At 48.3% G+C, this 15,662-nt stretch overlaps 1 protein-coding gene across 1 annotated transcript in view; it reads left to right on the forward strand.

The window, feature by feature from the left end:
- The first annotated feature begins 272 nt into the window (after positions 1-272).
- PSMD1 (proteasome 26S subunit, non-ATPase 1) overlaps positions 273-15,662 on the forward strand; it is a 115,614-nt gene continuing 100,224 nt past the window's right edge. The window contains exon 1 of the mRNA XM_069727001.1: positions 273-393. Coding sequence (XP_069583102.1) covers positions 378-393 — 16 coding nt within the window. The 5' untranslated portion in view covers positions 273-377. The remainder of the gene's footprint in view (positions 394-15,662) is intronic.

The raw sequence follows: 15,662 nt of genomic DNA on the forward strand, positions 1-15,662 counted from the left end.
AAAATTAATAATACCCCAAATGCTCCTTAGAAATGATAGTGCCGACTCCGAGTCATTGCCCTAGAAAAAAACTGTGTGTAAAATATATCTTGTAGTAATTTTATTTTTCTATATGGCGATGTAACGCAGGGCACATCACCCAGTTTACCCGAGGAATAAAACCAACTGGCAGCTGAGAAGTTTCTATCTATCATTGTCTACACGCTTTTGCCCATTTCTAAAATGGCGCTCACAATCCACGGACCAAGGAGGAATGCAGACACTTCCGGTGCGGTGATGACGCGGAGTGTGCGCCGGAAGCAGCAGATTGATACAACGCTTTGCCGGGAGCAGTTCACCGGAGACCGAGGAAGCACGGGGACTAGACACGGAGCACAATGATCACCTCGGCAGGTGAGCGGGGCCATGCTGGGACTCCGGGGGACTGCGTGCGGGTCACAGGAGAGGGAGGACGATATCTGCTGACTCATTGCTCAGTGTGGTGGTGGCGGCGTGTTTTGTGCCGGGACTGGCGGGTGTACACAGTGTCAGAGCTGGGGGGATTCCCGGACAGGGAGGGCAGTGCGGACAGGAAGAGCGGAGGCATCGGGCTGATGCTGAGTCACCCGGGGAGGCCGGACGTGCGCTGCTCCGTCACCGGCCTGTGCTGTATGATGGTGGATGGAGGAGAGCCGCACCACTGGGGACAGATGGAGGAAAGCTGAACCACTGGCGGGGGATGGAGGAAAGCTGAACCACTGGCGGGGGATGGCGGAGAGCTGCACCACTGGGGACAGATGGCGGAGAGCCGCACCACTGGGGACAGATGGCGGAGAGCCGCACCACTGGGGACAGATGGCGGAGAGCTGCACCACTGGGGACAGATGGAGGAAAGCTGAACCACTGGCGGGGGATGGAGGAAAGCTGAACCACTGGCGGGGGATGGCGGAGAGCTGAACCACTGGCGGGGGATGGCGGAGAGCCGCACCACTGGGGACAGATGGCGGAGAGCCGCACCTCTGGGGACAGATGACGGAGAGCCGCACCTCTGGGGACGGATGGCGGAGAGCCGCACCACTGGGGACAGATGGAGGAGAGCCGCACCACTGGGGACAGATGGCGGAGAGCCGCACCGCTGGAGACGGATGGCGAAGAGCCGCACCGCTGGAGACGGATGGCGGAGAGCCGCACCGCTGGAGACGGATGGCGGAGAGCCGCACCACTGGGGACAGATGGCGGAGAGCCGCACCGCTGGAGACGGATGGCGGAGAGCCGCACCACTGGAGACGGATGGCGGAGAGCCGCACCACTGGGGACAGATGGCGGAGAGCCGCACCTCTGGGGACAGATGGAGGAGAGCCGCACCACTGGGGACAGATGGCGGAGAGCCGCACCGCTGGAGACGGATGGCGGAGAGCCGCACCGCTGGAGACGGATGGCGGAGAGCCGCACCGCTGGAGACGGATGGCGGAGAGCCGCACCGCTGGAGACGGATGGCGGAGAGCCGCACCGCTGGAGACGGATGGCGGAGAGCCGCACCACTGGAGACGGATGGCGGAGAGCCGCACCACTGGGGACAGATGGCGGAGAGCCGCACCTATGGGGACGGATGGCGGAGAGCCGCACCGCTGGGGACGGATGGCGGAGAGTCGCAACTTGGGGATCTTCTGCGCGGGAGACATCCGCTCCATTGTGACATCTGGCGTGTGCTCCGATAAGGTGCTCGCCCCACTTCCTCCCTGCACAGTCATCGCTATGTACACATGGTTCCTTTCAATGACTGTGCATGGAGGATTTGGGGAGAGGATATTATGGGTGTGCAGACGGAGGTCACAGTGACTTGTCTGCGCTGAAGATCCTTGAATGAAGTTGCCCACAGAAGGAAGGATGAGGAATGTATTTCTGAGGGGGAGCAGGATTCCGGGGCTGTAACTGATGCTGATTTCTTACCAGCACCGCACGCGCCGGAGCTTGGAAGAAATCATAAACATAAAGACAAAATATAACATTTCCCAGCATCAAGACCATTAATATGAGGCATACAGGTAGGACCAGTGTGACATTTCTGTTACCTGTATGCCCATATAATAGGTCATGTACGTCTCAAGTGGTGACAGATTCCCTTTAAAAGCAGCTACAAAAGTTATGAAACCAGCCCAAAATTGGACATCAAAGTGGGCACTGAAGGGCGTTCTTGAACGGTCAAGTGACTTTTTGCCACTCATCTCACACTGCAGCCACACAGTATAGTGATGGCCCTCATTAAATTCAGGTCACTCCAGCCTGGCCCAAATGTGTTCTGATCATCAGAATTGGCATCAAAGTGGGTAAAAAGTCGATTTTCATGAATTGAAGAAGTACCGTATATACTTGAGTATAAGCCGATACAAGTATAAGCCAACACCCCTAATTTTGCCACCAAAAAACTGGGAAAACTTAATGACTCGAGTATAAGCCTAGGGTGGGAAATGCAGCAGCTACTGGTAAATTTCAAAAATAAACTAGATACCAATAAAAGTAAAATTGAGATATCAGTAGGTTGTGTTTTTGAATATCCATATTGAATTAGGAGCCCCATATAATGCTGCACAAAGGTTGATTATGGCCCCATAAGATGCTACATAGAAACATTTGCCCCATATAATGCTGCACAAAGGTTGATTGTGGCTCCATAAGATGCTCCATAGAATATTATGCCCCATATGCTGCTGCTGCGATTTAAAAAAAAAAAAACAAAACAAAACTCTCCTCTTGTCCTAAGCAGGCGGGGACATCAGCACTTGCGATATTCACCTGTCCCCATTCCACCGTCGCTCTGTCTTCCGGGTCTCTGCTGTGACTGTTCAGGCAGAGGGCGGTTTCACACTAAACACGTCATCGCGCCCTCCGACCTGAACGTCACAGCCAGAGGATGCGGAAGACGGAGCGGCGCGCAGCGGTGGAACGGGGACAGGTGACTATTGCATGGCTCACCCTGCCCCCGTTATGCTCACTCTCCCGGCGCAGTCCCTGGCAGCTTCTCTGATGGTCTCTCTGACACCAGCAGCTTGTTCCTGTGTTCAGCGGTCACTGGGTACCGCTCATTAAAGTAATTAATATGCGCTCCACCCCTATGGGAGTGGAGTCGGGGCCATATTCATTACTTTAATGAGTGGTATCATGTGACCGCTGAACAAAGGAACAAGCTGCCGGCATCAGAGACCATCTGAGAAGCAGGGACCGCTCCAGGAGCAGGTGAGTATGATGTGACAGCCGCCGATCCCCCTTCCCTGCCGAGCCCTGGGACTATGTCTCGAGTATAAGCCGAGAGGGGCACTTTTAGCCTAAAAAATGGGCTGAAAATCTTGGCTTATACTCGAGTATATACAGTAATTTGTGTTTTTCAGAGGTTAAATGACTCTGGGCCTTATCTCACACCACCATCTATATACATAATTGTCTAAGGGGTACTTCCGTCTGTCTGTCCTTCTGTCACGGTTATTCGTTCGCTGATTGGTCTCGGCAGCTGCCTGTCATGGCTGCCGTGACCAATCAGCGATGGCCACAGTCCGATTAGTCCCTCCCCTACTCCCCTGCACTCACTGCCCGGCGCCCGCTCCGTAATCCCGCTCACACAGGGTTAATGGCAGCGGTAACGGCCCGCGGTGTAACGGACTCTGTTACCGCTGCTATTAACCCTGTGTGTCCCCCAACTATTTACTATTGATGCTGCCTATGCAGCATCAATAGTAAAAATATGCATGTTAAAAATAATAATAATAAAAAAAAAACCTGCTATACTCACCCTCCGCCGCCTTTCTCGCTCCTTGCCACGCTCCCCGGACCGCTCCATTGCAAGCGGCAGCTTGTGGTGAGGTCCTGTCCCAGGGCTGGTGTGCGGCAAGGACCTGCCGTGACGTCACGGTCATGTGACCGCGACGTCATCATAGGTCCTGCTCACACCAGCCCTGGGACTTGCAATGGAACTCGGCTTCAGGAAAATGGCCGCCGCGATCTCCATCTGCGCACGCGCGGCATCCCGCAGCCATTTTCATGAAGCCCCGGGAAGCCGAGCACTACCATTTGCGCACGCGCGACCTCCGGAAGATGGCCGCCGCCAGCGATAATCTGTGGACAGTGCTACAACGCGCCTGCGGAAGGTGAGTATGTGTTTATTTTTTATATTTTTCACCTGTGTCATACGTGGCTGGCCAATACACTGCATGGGCTGTGCAATATGCTACGTGCCTCTGTGCTGTAGGCAATCTACTACGTGGCTGAGCAATCTATTACGTGGCTGAGCAATCTACTACGTGGCTGGGCAATCTACTACGTGGCTGGGCAATCTACTACGTGGCTGGGCAATCTACTACGTGGCTGGGCAATCTACTACGTGGCTGGGCAATCTACTACGTGGCTGAGCAATCTACTACGTGGCTGAGCAATCTACTACGTGGCTGAGCAATCTACTACGTGGCTGGGCAATCTACTACGTGGCTGGGCAATCTACTACGTGGCTGAGCAATCTACTACGTGGCTGAGCAATCTACTACGTGGCTGAGCAATCTACTACGTGGCTGGGCAATCTACTACGTGGCTGGGCAATCTACTACGTGGCTGGGCAATCTACTACGTGGCTGGGCAATCTACTACGTGGCTGGGCAATCTACTACGTGGCTGGGCAATCTACTACGTGGCTGAGCAATCTACTACGTGGCTGAGCAATCTACTACGTGGCTGAGCAATCTACTACGTGGCTGGGCAATCTAGTTACATATTTAGTTACATATATAGCGATGCCCGGCATCAAATTCACATCACTCCAGCCTTATCCAAATATGTTCTGAGCATCAGAACGGGTATCAAAGTGGGCAAATAGTCACTTTCCCTCATTTGAACAAGTAACTGGTGTTTTTCAGTGGTTAAATGACTTTGGGCCACTGAACTCGCACTAAGAATACACAGTCATGCCCCGCATCAAGTTCAGGTCATTACAGCCTAAACAGCTAGTGTTATTTTAAGTGTTAAATGACCTTGGGCCATTGATCTTATAAGACCTGCACAAAACAGAAAGATCCACATCAAAATCAGTTTTCTTTCAGACTGGTCAAAATACTGATCAAAGAAGCTGGCATGAAAGATGGCAAATTGCAACCTTGTGCTGCTCTGAATAAGTTACTTATTTGTTTTAACCCCTTTACCCCCAAGGCTGGTTTGCACGTTAATAACCAGGCCAATTTTTACAATTCTTATGAGGTTATAACTTTGGAACGCTTCAATGGATCCCGCTGATTCTGACAATGTTTTCTCGTGACATATTGTACTTCATGTTATTGGTAAAGTTTCTTTGATATGACTTGTTTTTATTAGTGAAAAAATGGAAATTTGGCGAAAATTTCAGAATTTTCCAACTTTGAATTTTCTTGCTCTTAAATTACAGAGATATGTCACACAAAATACTTAATAAGTAACATTTCCCACATGTCTACATTACATTAGCACAATTTTGGAACCAACATTTTTTGTTAGGCTAGGTTCACATTGCGTTTTAGCAGTACGTTAACGCTGCCATTATGATCTATTTCGGGCACATCGCTAGTGCACACCCACAATGGGCGTGCGCTAGCAATGTGCCGTCATTGACGGACCCTGGGACGCGGGGCTGCAATGTTTCTGGGTCCGTCACTGCTAGCACAGATAGAGTATCTGCTAGCTCAATCTGCGCTAGCGATATGACATAACGCAAGTGCCGATAACAGCAGCCCGTTAACGCGTGTGTTGAACGGACTGCTGGTAACGCAATGTGAACCCGGCCTTAGGGAGTTATAAGGGTTAAAAGTTGACCAGCGATTTCTCATTTTTACACCACCATTTTTTTTTAGGGACCACATCACATTTGACGTCACTTTGAGGGGTCTATATGATAGAAAATTCCCAAAAGTGACACCATTCTAAAAGCTGCACCCCTCAAGGTGCGCAAAACCACATTCAAGAAGCCTATTAACCCTTGTGGTGCTTCACAGGAATTTTTGGAATGTAAAAAAAAAAGAACATTTTAACTTTTTTTCACAAAAAAATTACTTCAGATCCAATTTTTTTTATTTTCTCAAGGGTAACAGGACCCCAAAAGTTATTGTGCAATTTGTCCTGAGTACACTGATACCCCATATGTGGGGGTAAACCACTGTTTGGGTGCATGGCAGAGCTTGGAAAGGAAGGAGCGCCATTTGACTTTTCAGTGCAAAATTGGCTGGAATTGAGATCGGACGCCATGTCGCGTTTGGAGAGCCACTGATGTGTCTAAACAGTGGAAACCCCCCACAAGTGACACCATTTTGGAAACTAATCCCCCCCCCCCCCCAAGGAACTTATCTAGATGTGTGGTGAGCACTTTAAACCCCCAAGTGCTTCACAGAAGTTTATAACGTAGAGCCTAAAAATAAATAATCATATTGTTTCCACAAAAATGATCTTTTCGCTCCCAGTTTTTTATTTTACAAAGGGTAACAGGAGAAATTGGACTCCAAGAGCAATTTGTTCTGAGTATGCGGATACCCCATATGTGGGGGTAAACCACTGTTTGGGCGCATGGCAGAGCTCGGAAGGGAAGGAGCGCCAGATTTTACTGTTATGGTTTGCAGGTGCCATGACCCACTGGGAGAGCCCATGAGGTGCCAAAACAGCAGAACCTCCCATAAGTGACCCCATTTTAAGAATTACACCTCTCAATGAATTTATCTAGGGGTGCAGTGATCATATTGACACCATGGGTGTGTCACAGAATTTTATACCATTGGGCAGCTATGCAGAGAGACTCGGGAGGAACGGAGTGCTATTTGCCTATTCAAGTGAATGGGTCTGTGACCATATCAGTGTGTTTCCATGGACCGTGTGTCCGTGGGCAAAACACGCTGACATATCCGTTTTTTAATGTCCACACGGGCCACAAAACATCCAGCACTTGTGTGTACACTTACATACATGGATGTCATCAATGTGACACGCATCGGCGCCAGGGAAGAAGTGTTACAGTAAGTGCTGTTACCTGGTGCTGAACTCGGCTCTCATCATTCTCCCCTGCTCTGCAGGCGATCGGCGCAAGCAGGGGGGAATGATGAGAGCCATGTTCAGCACCAGGGAACAGCACTTACTGTAACACTTCTTCCCTGGCGCCCGTCCTTGTGGTACTGATGCGGCACACGCATGCCACACGTGTGCCGCAAATATTACACACGGACACTGACATCTACAGTACTGGAAATATCAGGACATGTGAAAGAGGCGTTATAGCAGGTTTTTCTGTCTGGCTGCAGTCACACACTAAAAGATGCTTTTTATTTAAAAAAAAAATAGCTTTTGCATCACCATATTTTGAGAGCTATAATTTTTCCATATTTTGGCCCACAGAGTCATGTGAAGTCTTGGTTTTTGAGGGATGAGTTGACGTTTTTGTTGGTACCATTTTCAAGCACATTACATTTTTTGATCGATTTTTATTCCAATTCTTGGGAGGCAGAATAAACAAAAACCAGCAAATTATGAATTTCTTTTTTTTTTTTTGGGGGGGGGGGGGGGGAGGGAGGGGATTTCGTTTTTACCGTTCTGCGTGTGATGAAATTGATAAAGCAGTTTTACTCTTCGGGTCAGTACGATTACAGCGATACCTCATTTATATATTTTTTTAATGTTTTGGTGCTTTTATACAATAAAAACTATTTTATATAAGAAATAATTATTTTTGCATCGCTTTATTCTGAGAGCTATAACATTTTTATTTTTCCCTTGATGGAGCAGTATGGCGGCTTGATGTTGCTGGACAAGATAGTTCTCAGCGGTACCATGATTATTTATATCTGTCTTTTTGATCGTGTGTTATTCCACTTTTTGTTCGGCTGTATGATGATAAAGCATTGTTTCTCCAGTCACCTTCCACGACAGCGGTACTGGAGGATGTCTCCCCGCCCTAATGGGGGACAGGAAACACAAAGAGGTTAAATACCCTCCCCTTCCTGCCATCTCCAGTGTTTTTCCTGTCCCCTATTGGGGCATGAAGAGGTCCTGCGGTAGTGCTGCCGTGGCCGGCGATCGGCGCACTCAGGTCTTACCTAGCCGGGCAGCCTGGGTCGGGATGTGTCTCCTCCCTGCGGCGCTGCTCCCGTCTCCCCACATGGTGCGGACTCGGGACCCTTTCTCCGCTCCTCCCGCGCTCCTTCGGGAGTAAAGCGGAGCGGTGTGGTGCGGCCGGGGTCCCCGCGCGGCTCCCCGGCATTTCCTCCTCTCCTCATGGCCGGAAACAGTGGACGCGCGAACCGGAAGTACCCGAACTTCCGGTTCTCGGCATGTGCGTTCCAGCGGTGGAACGCACGCGCGTCGGACTGCAGTTTCTGTTGGCGGCATAGCGGTCTTTCCCCTACGCCTGGGACCGGGAGGAGGAGCACAACATGGGACGCAACTTCCACGGTATTTAACCCTGGTAGTCACCTCCAGGTAAGGCCCCCTGTCTGACTGACTGGACTACAGTGCTGACTGACCATGGAGGGTGACAGATCTATCTCTGCTTCTGCCGAGCCCTGCGTCCTCCCTCCTACCGTGAGTAGCGGGTTAAGGTCCCTTTACCCCTGTATTCCTTAGGGTGCCATATACTTAGTCCCCTTCTCTCTCTTTTTTAGGGAGACAAGGCCTCTGCCCCTAGGAAGGACAGATCTTCCAAGACAAAATCGGAAGATCGTAAATGTGGTGTTTGTGCATCAAAACTACCTTCTTCTTACAAGAAGAGACTATGCCAGCCCTGCACCGATGAAATAATTCGCTCAGAACAGCCATCCTTGTTTGAGAGCATTAAATCCCTCATTAAACAGGAAGTGCAATCCTCGGTATCGGCCCTTTCCCAGTCTCTGTTACCTCCGCCACCTCCTCCTAAAAAAAGGAAGACGACGGTGGTTACTTCTGATTCAGATTCTGGTGAAGTTCATTCCTCCGGCTCGAAGGATTTGTGGGAGAATGAGGGCTCCACTTCCACCCCCAGAGAGGAGAGTAAAAAATATTATTTTTCCTCAGAGGACATACAGGAGTTAATCCGTATGGTCAGGGGGACAATGGGTGTTGAGGAGGAGGAGGAGAAGCCATCGGTGCAGGATGAGATGTTCGGTGGGTTGAAACCTAAAAAATTGAAAGGGTTCCCTATACATGAGAATGTACAGTCTCTCATCCTTCATGAATGGGAATCACCTGAAAAAGGTCTTTCTGTTCCCTCTGAACTTAAAAATCGTTTTTCTCTCGATGGAGATGTCTCTCTGTGGGATACCCCTAAGGTAGACGTGCAGGTCTCTAGAGTGTCAAAAAAGACAACCCTCCCTTTCGAGGATTCTTCCCAACTCAGAGACCCTATGGACCGCAAAATGGAGAGTTTACTAAGAAGATCGTGGGAGACTTCTACCAATCTCCTTAAAACAAACATTGCGTCCACCTGCGTGGCTAGATCCCTATTTCGTTGGCTCCGCACGCTGGAAGACCACCTTACCCAGGGAACATCTAGGGAAATAATCTTAGATTCTCTCCCGCTTCTCCAGAAAGCTACGGGCTTCCTGGCCGATGCTTCGGCAGAGTCCGTAAGAGTGGCTGCCAAATCAGCAGTTCTCTCTAACTCAGCCAGAAGAGCTCTATGGCTCAAGTCTTGGAGTGGGGATATAACGTCCAAAACAAAACTATGTGCCATTCCCTTTCAGGGCCGCTATCAGTTCGGGCAGGCCCTGGATGATATTCTGGATAAAGCAACGGACAAAAAGAAAGCGCTTCCGGAACAGAGAAATCCGAAGAAACGTTTTTTTCGTCCCTCAAAAGAGCAACCCTTCCAACGGGAATTCAAAGGGAAAGGCAAATCAGGACGCTGGAGCTATCCAAAAGGGGGGAAAGGTAGGAACATCCTGGTTCCCCAGTCCCAGCAGACCCCAGAAAAGCAGTGACTACGCCCAGGGCGTTGGGGGGCGTCTCTCGAACTTTATCAACCAGTGGAGGTCCATTTCGTCGAACCAGTGGGTACTCGACACTATTCAGAATGGACTAAAATTAGAGTTCGAGAGCCCTCCCCCTCATCACATGAGGATAACCTCATTACAGAGTCTCAGCCCTCAGGGCGCATTCCTTTCCGGCCTACAGAACTTACTCCAGGAAGGAGTAATTTCCCCAGTACCTCAGCAAGAAATTGGCAGAGGACACTATTCCCATCTGTTTCTGATCAAGAAGCCTTCGGGGAAGCACCGAATAATAATCAACTTGAAGCCCCTGAATCAAGTAATAACCTACAGGAGGTTCAAGATGGAGTCGGTCAAGACAGCGATCCCTCTGATAGGACAGGACTGGGTGATGGCTACAGTAGATCTGAGGGACGCTTATTACCACGTCCCAATCCATCCAGAATTCCGGAAGTTCCTAAGATTTGCAATATCTCAGGATCGGGAGATAGTACACTATCAGTTCAACTCCCTTCCCTTCGGAATCGCCTCAGCACCCAGAGTCTTTACAAAAATCATGACAGAAGCCATTATATTCATCCGTCTTCAGGGCATCTGCATAGTACCCTATCTAGACGATCTTCTCATTGTCGCTCCCTCAGTCTCCCGCCTCAGTGCCGACTTAACAAGGTCTCTAGAAATCCTAAAATCATTGGGTTGGATCCCAAATCTAGAAAAATCGGACCTTCATCCCTCCAGGAGGAAGAAGTTCCTAGGAGTCCTTCTGGACTCGGAGGCGAGGAGATCCTTTCTGCCCAGAGAACGTCAACTCGATCTGGTACAGAAGATAACGGCATTCAGAACCCTGAAGGCTCCTACTCTACGACATTCCATGTCTGTGCTGGGATCTCTAACATCTTGTATCCAGATGGTACCTTGGGCACAGGCCCACACGAGAATCCTCCAAACCCATGTCCTATCATCCTGGGACGGTCAGCAGAGTTCTCTCTCCAAGAGAGTTTGCCTTCCCAATCATGTCAGGGCATCCCTGGCATGGTGGCTACGGGTTCGAAACCTCCAAAAGGGGGTCAGTTGGGATCAGATCCCACTAAAGACACTAACATCGGATGCCAGTCAAAGGGGATGGGGAGCTATAGTCGAGGGAACCCATTTCCAGGGCACCTGGGGCCCAGACATCAGAGCAAGCTCTTCAAACTTCAGAGAACTGAAAGCAGTAGAAGAAGCATTAAGAGCTGCATCCTCCCTTGTTCAAGGACACCATGTCAGAATATATTCCGACAACATGACCACGGTAGCATACCTTCGTCATCAAGGAGGCACAAGATTCAGGAAACTAAAGACCTTAGCCTCAAACATTTTTTTTCTGGGCAGAGAGACACGTTCTCTCTATCTCAGCAATTCACCTGAAGGGGTCAGCCAATACCCAGGCAGATTTCTTGAGCAGAAGGGATGTGCATCCAGGAGAATGGTGTCTGGACCAGAAGGTCTTTCTCTCCCTGATTTCCAGATGGGGGATCCCAGAGGTGGACCTTTTTGCCAACAGTCAGAATGCCAAGCTGCGAACTTATTTCTCCTTAAATATGACAGACAGAGCACTGGGCATGGATGCGTTCTCTCACCCGTGGAGGTTCGACCTTGTTTATGCATTCCCTCCGATCCCATTAATATTGAAAACTCTACAGAAGATCCGATCGGAACGAGTTACGGCGATTTTGATAGCGCCAACATGGCCAGGGAGGAGTTGGTACAGTGCCCTGTTAGACATGGCCCAGGAAGGTCCAGTGTGTCTACCTCAGAAGGAAAATCTTCTTCGTCAGGGTCCATTGCTGCATCCAAATCTTCACAGATTGAATCTTTCAGCATGGCTTCTGAGGCCGAGATACTAAAGGCAAGAGGTCTCTCAGATGGAGTAATTCATACTCTCCAGAACAGTAGAAAACCCATAACAAATGCCATTTATGCCAAAATCTGGAAGAGGTTTTCATCGTGGTATCTTCCAGACATTCCTGATCCATTTCATCCAAATATTGCCAAAATTCTGGACTTCTTGCAAAAGGGTCTAGAGTTGGGTCTTAAGCCTAACACCTTAAAGGTACAAATTTCAGCACTTAGCTCCTATTTCGATCAGGATCTAGCCAAACATCGGTGGATCAGGCGCTTTGTTACTTCAGCAACTAGAATCCGTCCCAGAGTTCTCAACAATACTCCTCCTTGGGACCTTAATCTGGTCCTTAAGAGTCTAACTCGAGATCCTTTTGAGCCTTTATCTCATATTTCATTAAAGGTTCTTACCCTAAAAACGGTCTTTTTAGTGGCTATTACCTCGGCCAGACGGATAGGAGAACTGCATGCCCTATCCATACAAGAGCCTTACTTAAGGGTAACATCTGATAGTATAATCCTGCGTCTAGATCCTACCTTCCTACCTAAAGTAACATCAGACTTTCATAGAGGTCAGGACATAGTGTTGCCCTCGTTCTACCCAGATCCTTCTAATGTGAAGGAAGAGTCCTTCCGCACTCTGGATGTCCGCAGAGTGGTGTTACATTATCTTTCACAAACAGAGAGTTGGAGGATTGAACAAAATCTCTTCATTCAACTCTCCGGGAAGAACAAAGGCAGAAAGGCTACGAAAAATACTATCGCCAACTGGATTAAACAAGCCATATCTCTGGCATACTCATCCCAGAATCTACCACCTCCTCCATCACTAAAGGCCCATTCTACACGGTCGGTGTCAACATCATGGGCAGAGAGGGGTGAAGCTTCTACGGAGCAGATTTGCAGAGCTGCCACCTGGTCATCAGTACATACGTTCACCAGGCACTACAGGCTTGATTTCAACCGGGATTTAACTTTCGGCAGAACAGTTCTGCAGGCGGTTGTCCCCCCCCTAAAAATTATTTGTTGGTACTACTCCAGTACCGCTGTCGTGGAAGGTGACTGGAGAAAATAGAATTATTCTTACCGTTAATTCGGTTTCTAGGAACCTTCCACGACAGCACTAATTTCCCTCCCTATCTGATGATTTTATTGGATGATTCCTGCACTTAAGTGGTAACTATACATACTACTGTGTCCAGAAAAAACACTGGAGATGGCAGGAAGGGGAGGGTATTTAACCTCTTTGTGTTTCCTGTCCCCCATTAGGGCGGGGAGACATCATCCAGTACCGCTGTCGTGGAAGGTTCCTAGAAACCGAATTAACGGTAAGAATAATTCTATTTTTTTGCCTTGATTTTTTTTTTTTATGGTGTTCACTAAAGAGGTTAACTAGTGGGATAGTTTTATAGGTTGGGTCATTACGGACGCGGGGATACCAAATATGTGTACTTTTATTGTTTAGAATTTTTGTCATTTAAATATTTATTTAGTGCTAGAATAAATATTGATTTTTTTTTTAAAATATTTTTACAATTATTAAAATTTTTATTTCATTTTTTTTACACTGTCCCACTATGGGACACTCATTTTGTTCAGGCTGATCGCTTCTATAGCATGCAGATCTACATGCTATAGAAGCTGTCAGCGCAGCACATTTTGCACACTGTCCTTAGAGACTTCCTGAGATGCACTGCGCATGACAGGAAGTCTCTCAGCTCTGGAGACTCGGATGTCGTCATCGACATCGGGTCTGCATAGTAGCAATCTGGACCCTGCAGTGTGCCGCGGGGTCTCCGATCCAAATGCATCCATGCATCCATGCAGGGCACATAGATGGGATAGTACGTCAGATGTCAGAAAGGGGTTGTCCTGTCTTAAGCTAAAAGTCTGCAGTCACTCGATGTGACTCTGTTACTGCAGACTTGTGAATATTTACATCACGCTGAGGATTCTCCTTCGCCATAAGCGTCGGGCGTGTGACCACAAGGATGTTATTTGCATACTTTCGGCCACATTCTGACCAGACGTGTCTGGCCTCGCTCAGTTCACTTGCATTAAAGGGCCACTGTCACCCCCTCCAGCTGTTTTAACCCCTTAGTGACCGAGCCAAATTTTTGAAATCTGACCAGTGTCACTTTATGTGGTAATAACTCTGCAACGCTTCAACAAATCCCAGTTATTTTGAGATTGTTTTTTCGTGACACATTATACTTTATGATAATGGTAAATTTTGTTCAACATTTTTTGTGTTTATTTATAAAAAATATAAAAAATTTGAGAAAAATGTTAAAAAATTAGCAATTTTCTAAATTTGAATGATTATCCCTTTAATCCAGATAGTCATACAACAGCAAACCATTAATAAATAACATTTCCCACATGTCAGCTTTACATCAGCACCATTTGTAAAATGTTATTTTATTTTGTTAGCATTTTAGGAGGTTTAAAAATGTAGCAGCAATTTTTCATTTTTTCAAAGAAATTTACAAAATTTATTTTTTTAGGGACTTATCCATGTTTGAAGTGACTTTAGGGGTCCCATATATTGGGAAACCCACAAACGTGATACCATTTTAAAAACAGCACCCCTAAACATATTGAAAACTGCTGTCAGGTAGTTTATTAACCCTTCAGGTGCTTTACAGGAATTAATGCAAAGTGGTATGACAGAAATGAAAATGTGTATTTTTACCACCTAAATGTTGCTAACTTCTAAACAGATTACTACAGCCGTCAGACTCTAAGGCCGCTATTTGGTCATGAATTGCCATGGCAAACATCAGGACAACAAAATCATGATCTGAGGGCACCAATTGTGACAAAGGAGAAGCCCCCACACTCTGTTAACCATTTATAATGATGTAGTCACTATTGACAGCAGCATCTAAGGGGTTAAACAGATTTAGAAAGTGCAAATACTGATCGTGGCTGGTACAGCAAGTTGTCAGCTATAGTGTACAACCGACAGATGCTGGATTGTCATCTGTATGGGGATACTATTCTCTTATATCTCAGGTCAGTTAAAAGACGTATTGGCGGTCATTAAGGGGTTAAACTAAAAGAGCCACCTTGTGCAGCAGTAATGCTGCATTCTAACAAGGTGGCTCTTTTAGTTTTTGCTTTTGTTATTCCTTCAATAAAGCGTTTTATAATTTTCCCCAAATACCTATCTTTAGCCATGGAGGCAGGTCTGAAGCGCCCAACTGCCGTCAGTCATCTCTTCTGGGGCGCTGGTCGCCGCCCCTTCAGCGCTGTTTACGTCTGAAATCCAGCGCCTGCGCTGTGCGTGCCTGCCAGGGGCAGGCGCATTGAGTAGTGGCCGTCATAGCTCAGATGCCGGGTTCCTGACGGCGCCTGTGCGGGCAGTGCGGCCACCCTGTTACTGAATCCCCGCCCCGCACTGTGCATAATGCATAACACACTGCGGGGCGGGGATTCAGCAACAGGGTGACCGCACAGGCGCCGTCAGGAACCTGGCATCTGAGCTATGACGGCCACTACTCAATGCGCCTGCCCCTGGCAGGCACGCACGCACAGCGCAGGCGCCGGATTTCAGACGTAAACAGCGCTGAAGGGGCGGCGACCAGCGCCCCAGAAGAGATGACTGACGGCAGTTGGGCGCTTCAAAGAGGGGGCTTCAGACCTGCCTCCCTGGCTAAAGATAGGTATTTGGGGAAAATTATAAAACGCTTTATTGAAGGAATAACAGAAGCAAAAACTAAAAGAGCCACCTTGTTAGAATGCAGCATTACTGTTGCACAAGGTGGCTCTTTTAGTTTAAAACGGCTGGAGGGGGTGACAGTGGCCCTTTAAGCAAAGCCGGCCCCATTTAGTCGGCCGTGACAGCAG

Source organism: Ranitomeya imitator, chromosome 5, assembly GCF_032444005.1.
Source record: "Ranitomeya imitator isolate aRanImi1 chromosome 5, aRanImi1.pri, whole genome shotgun sequence".
In the NCBI taxonomy this organism is placed as follows: domain Eukaryota; kingdom Metazoa; phylum Chordata; class Amphibia; order Anura; family Dendrobatidae; genus Ranitomeya; species Ranitomeya imitator.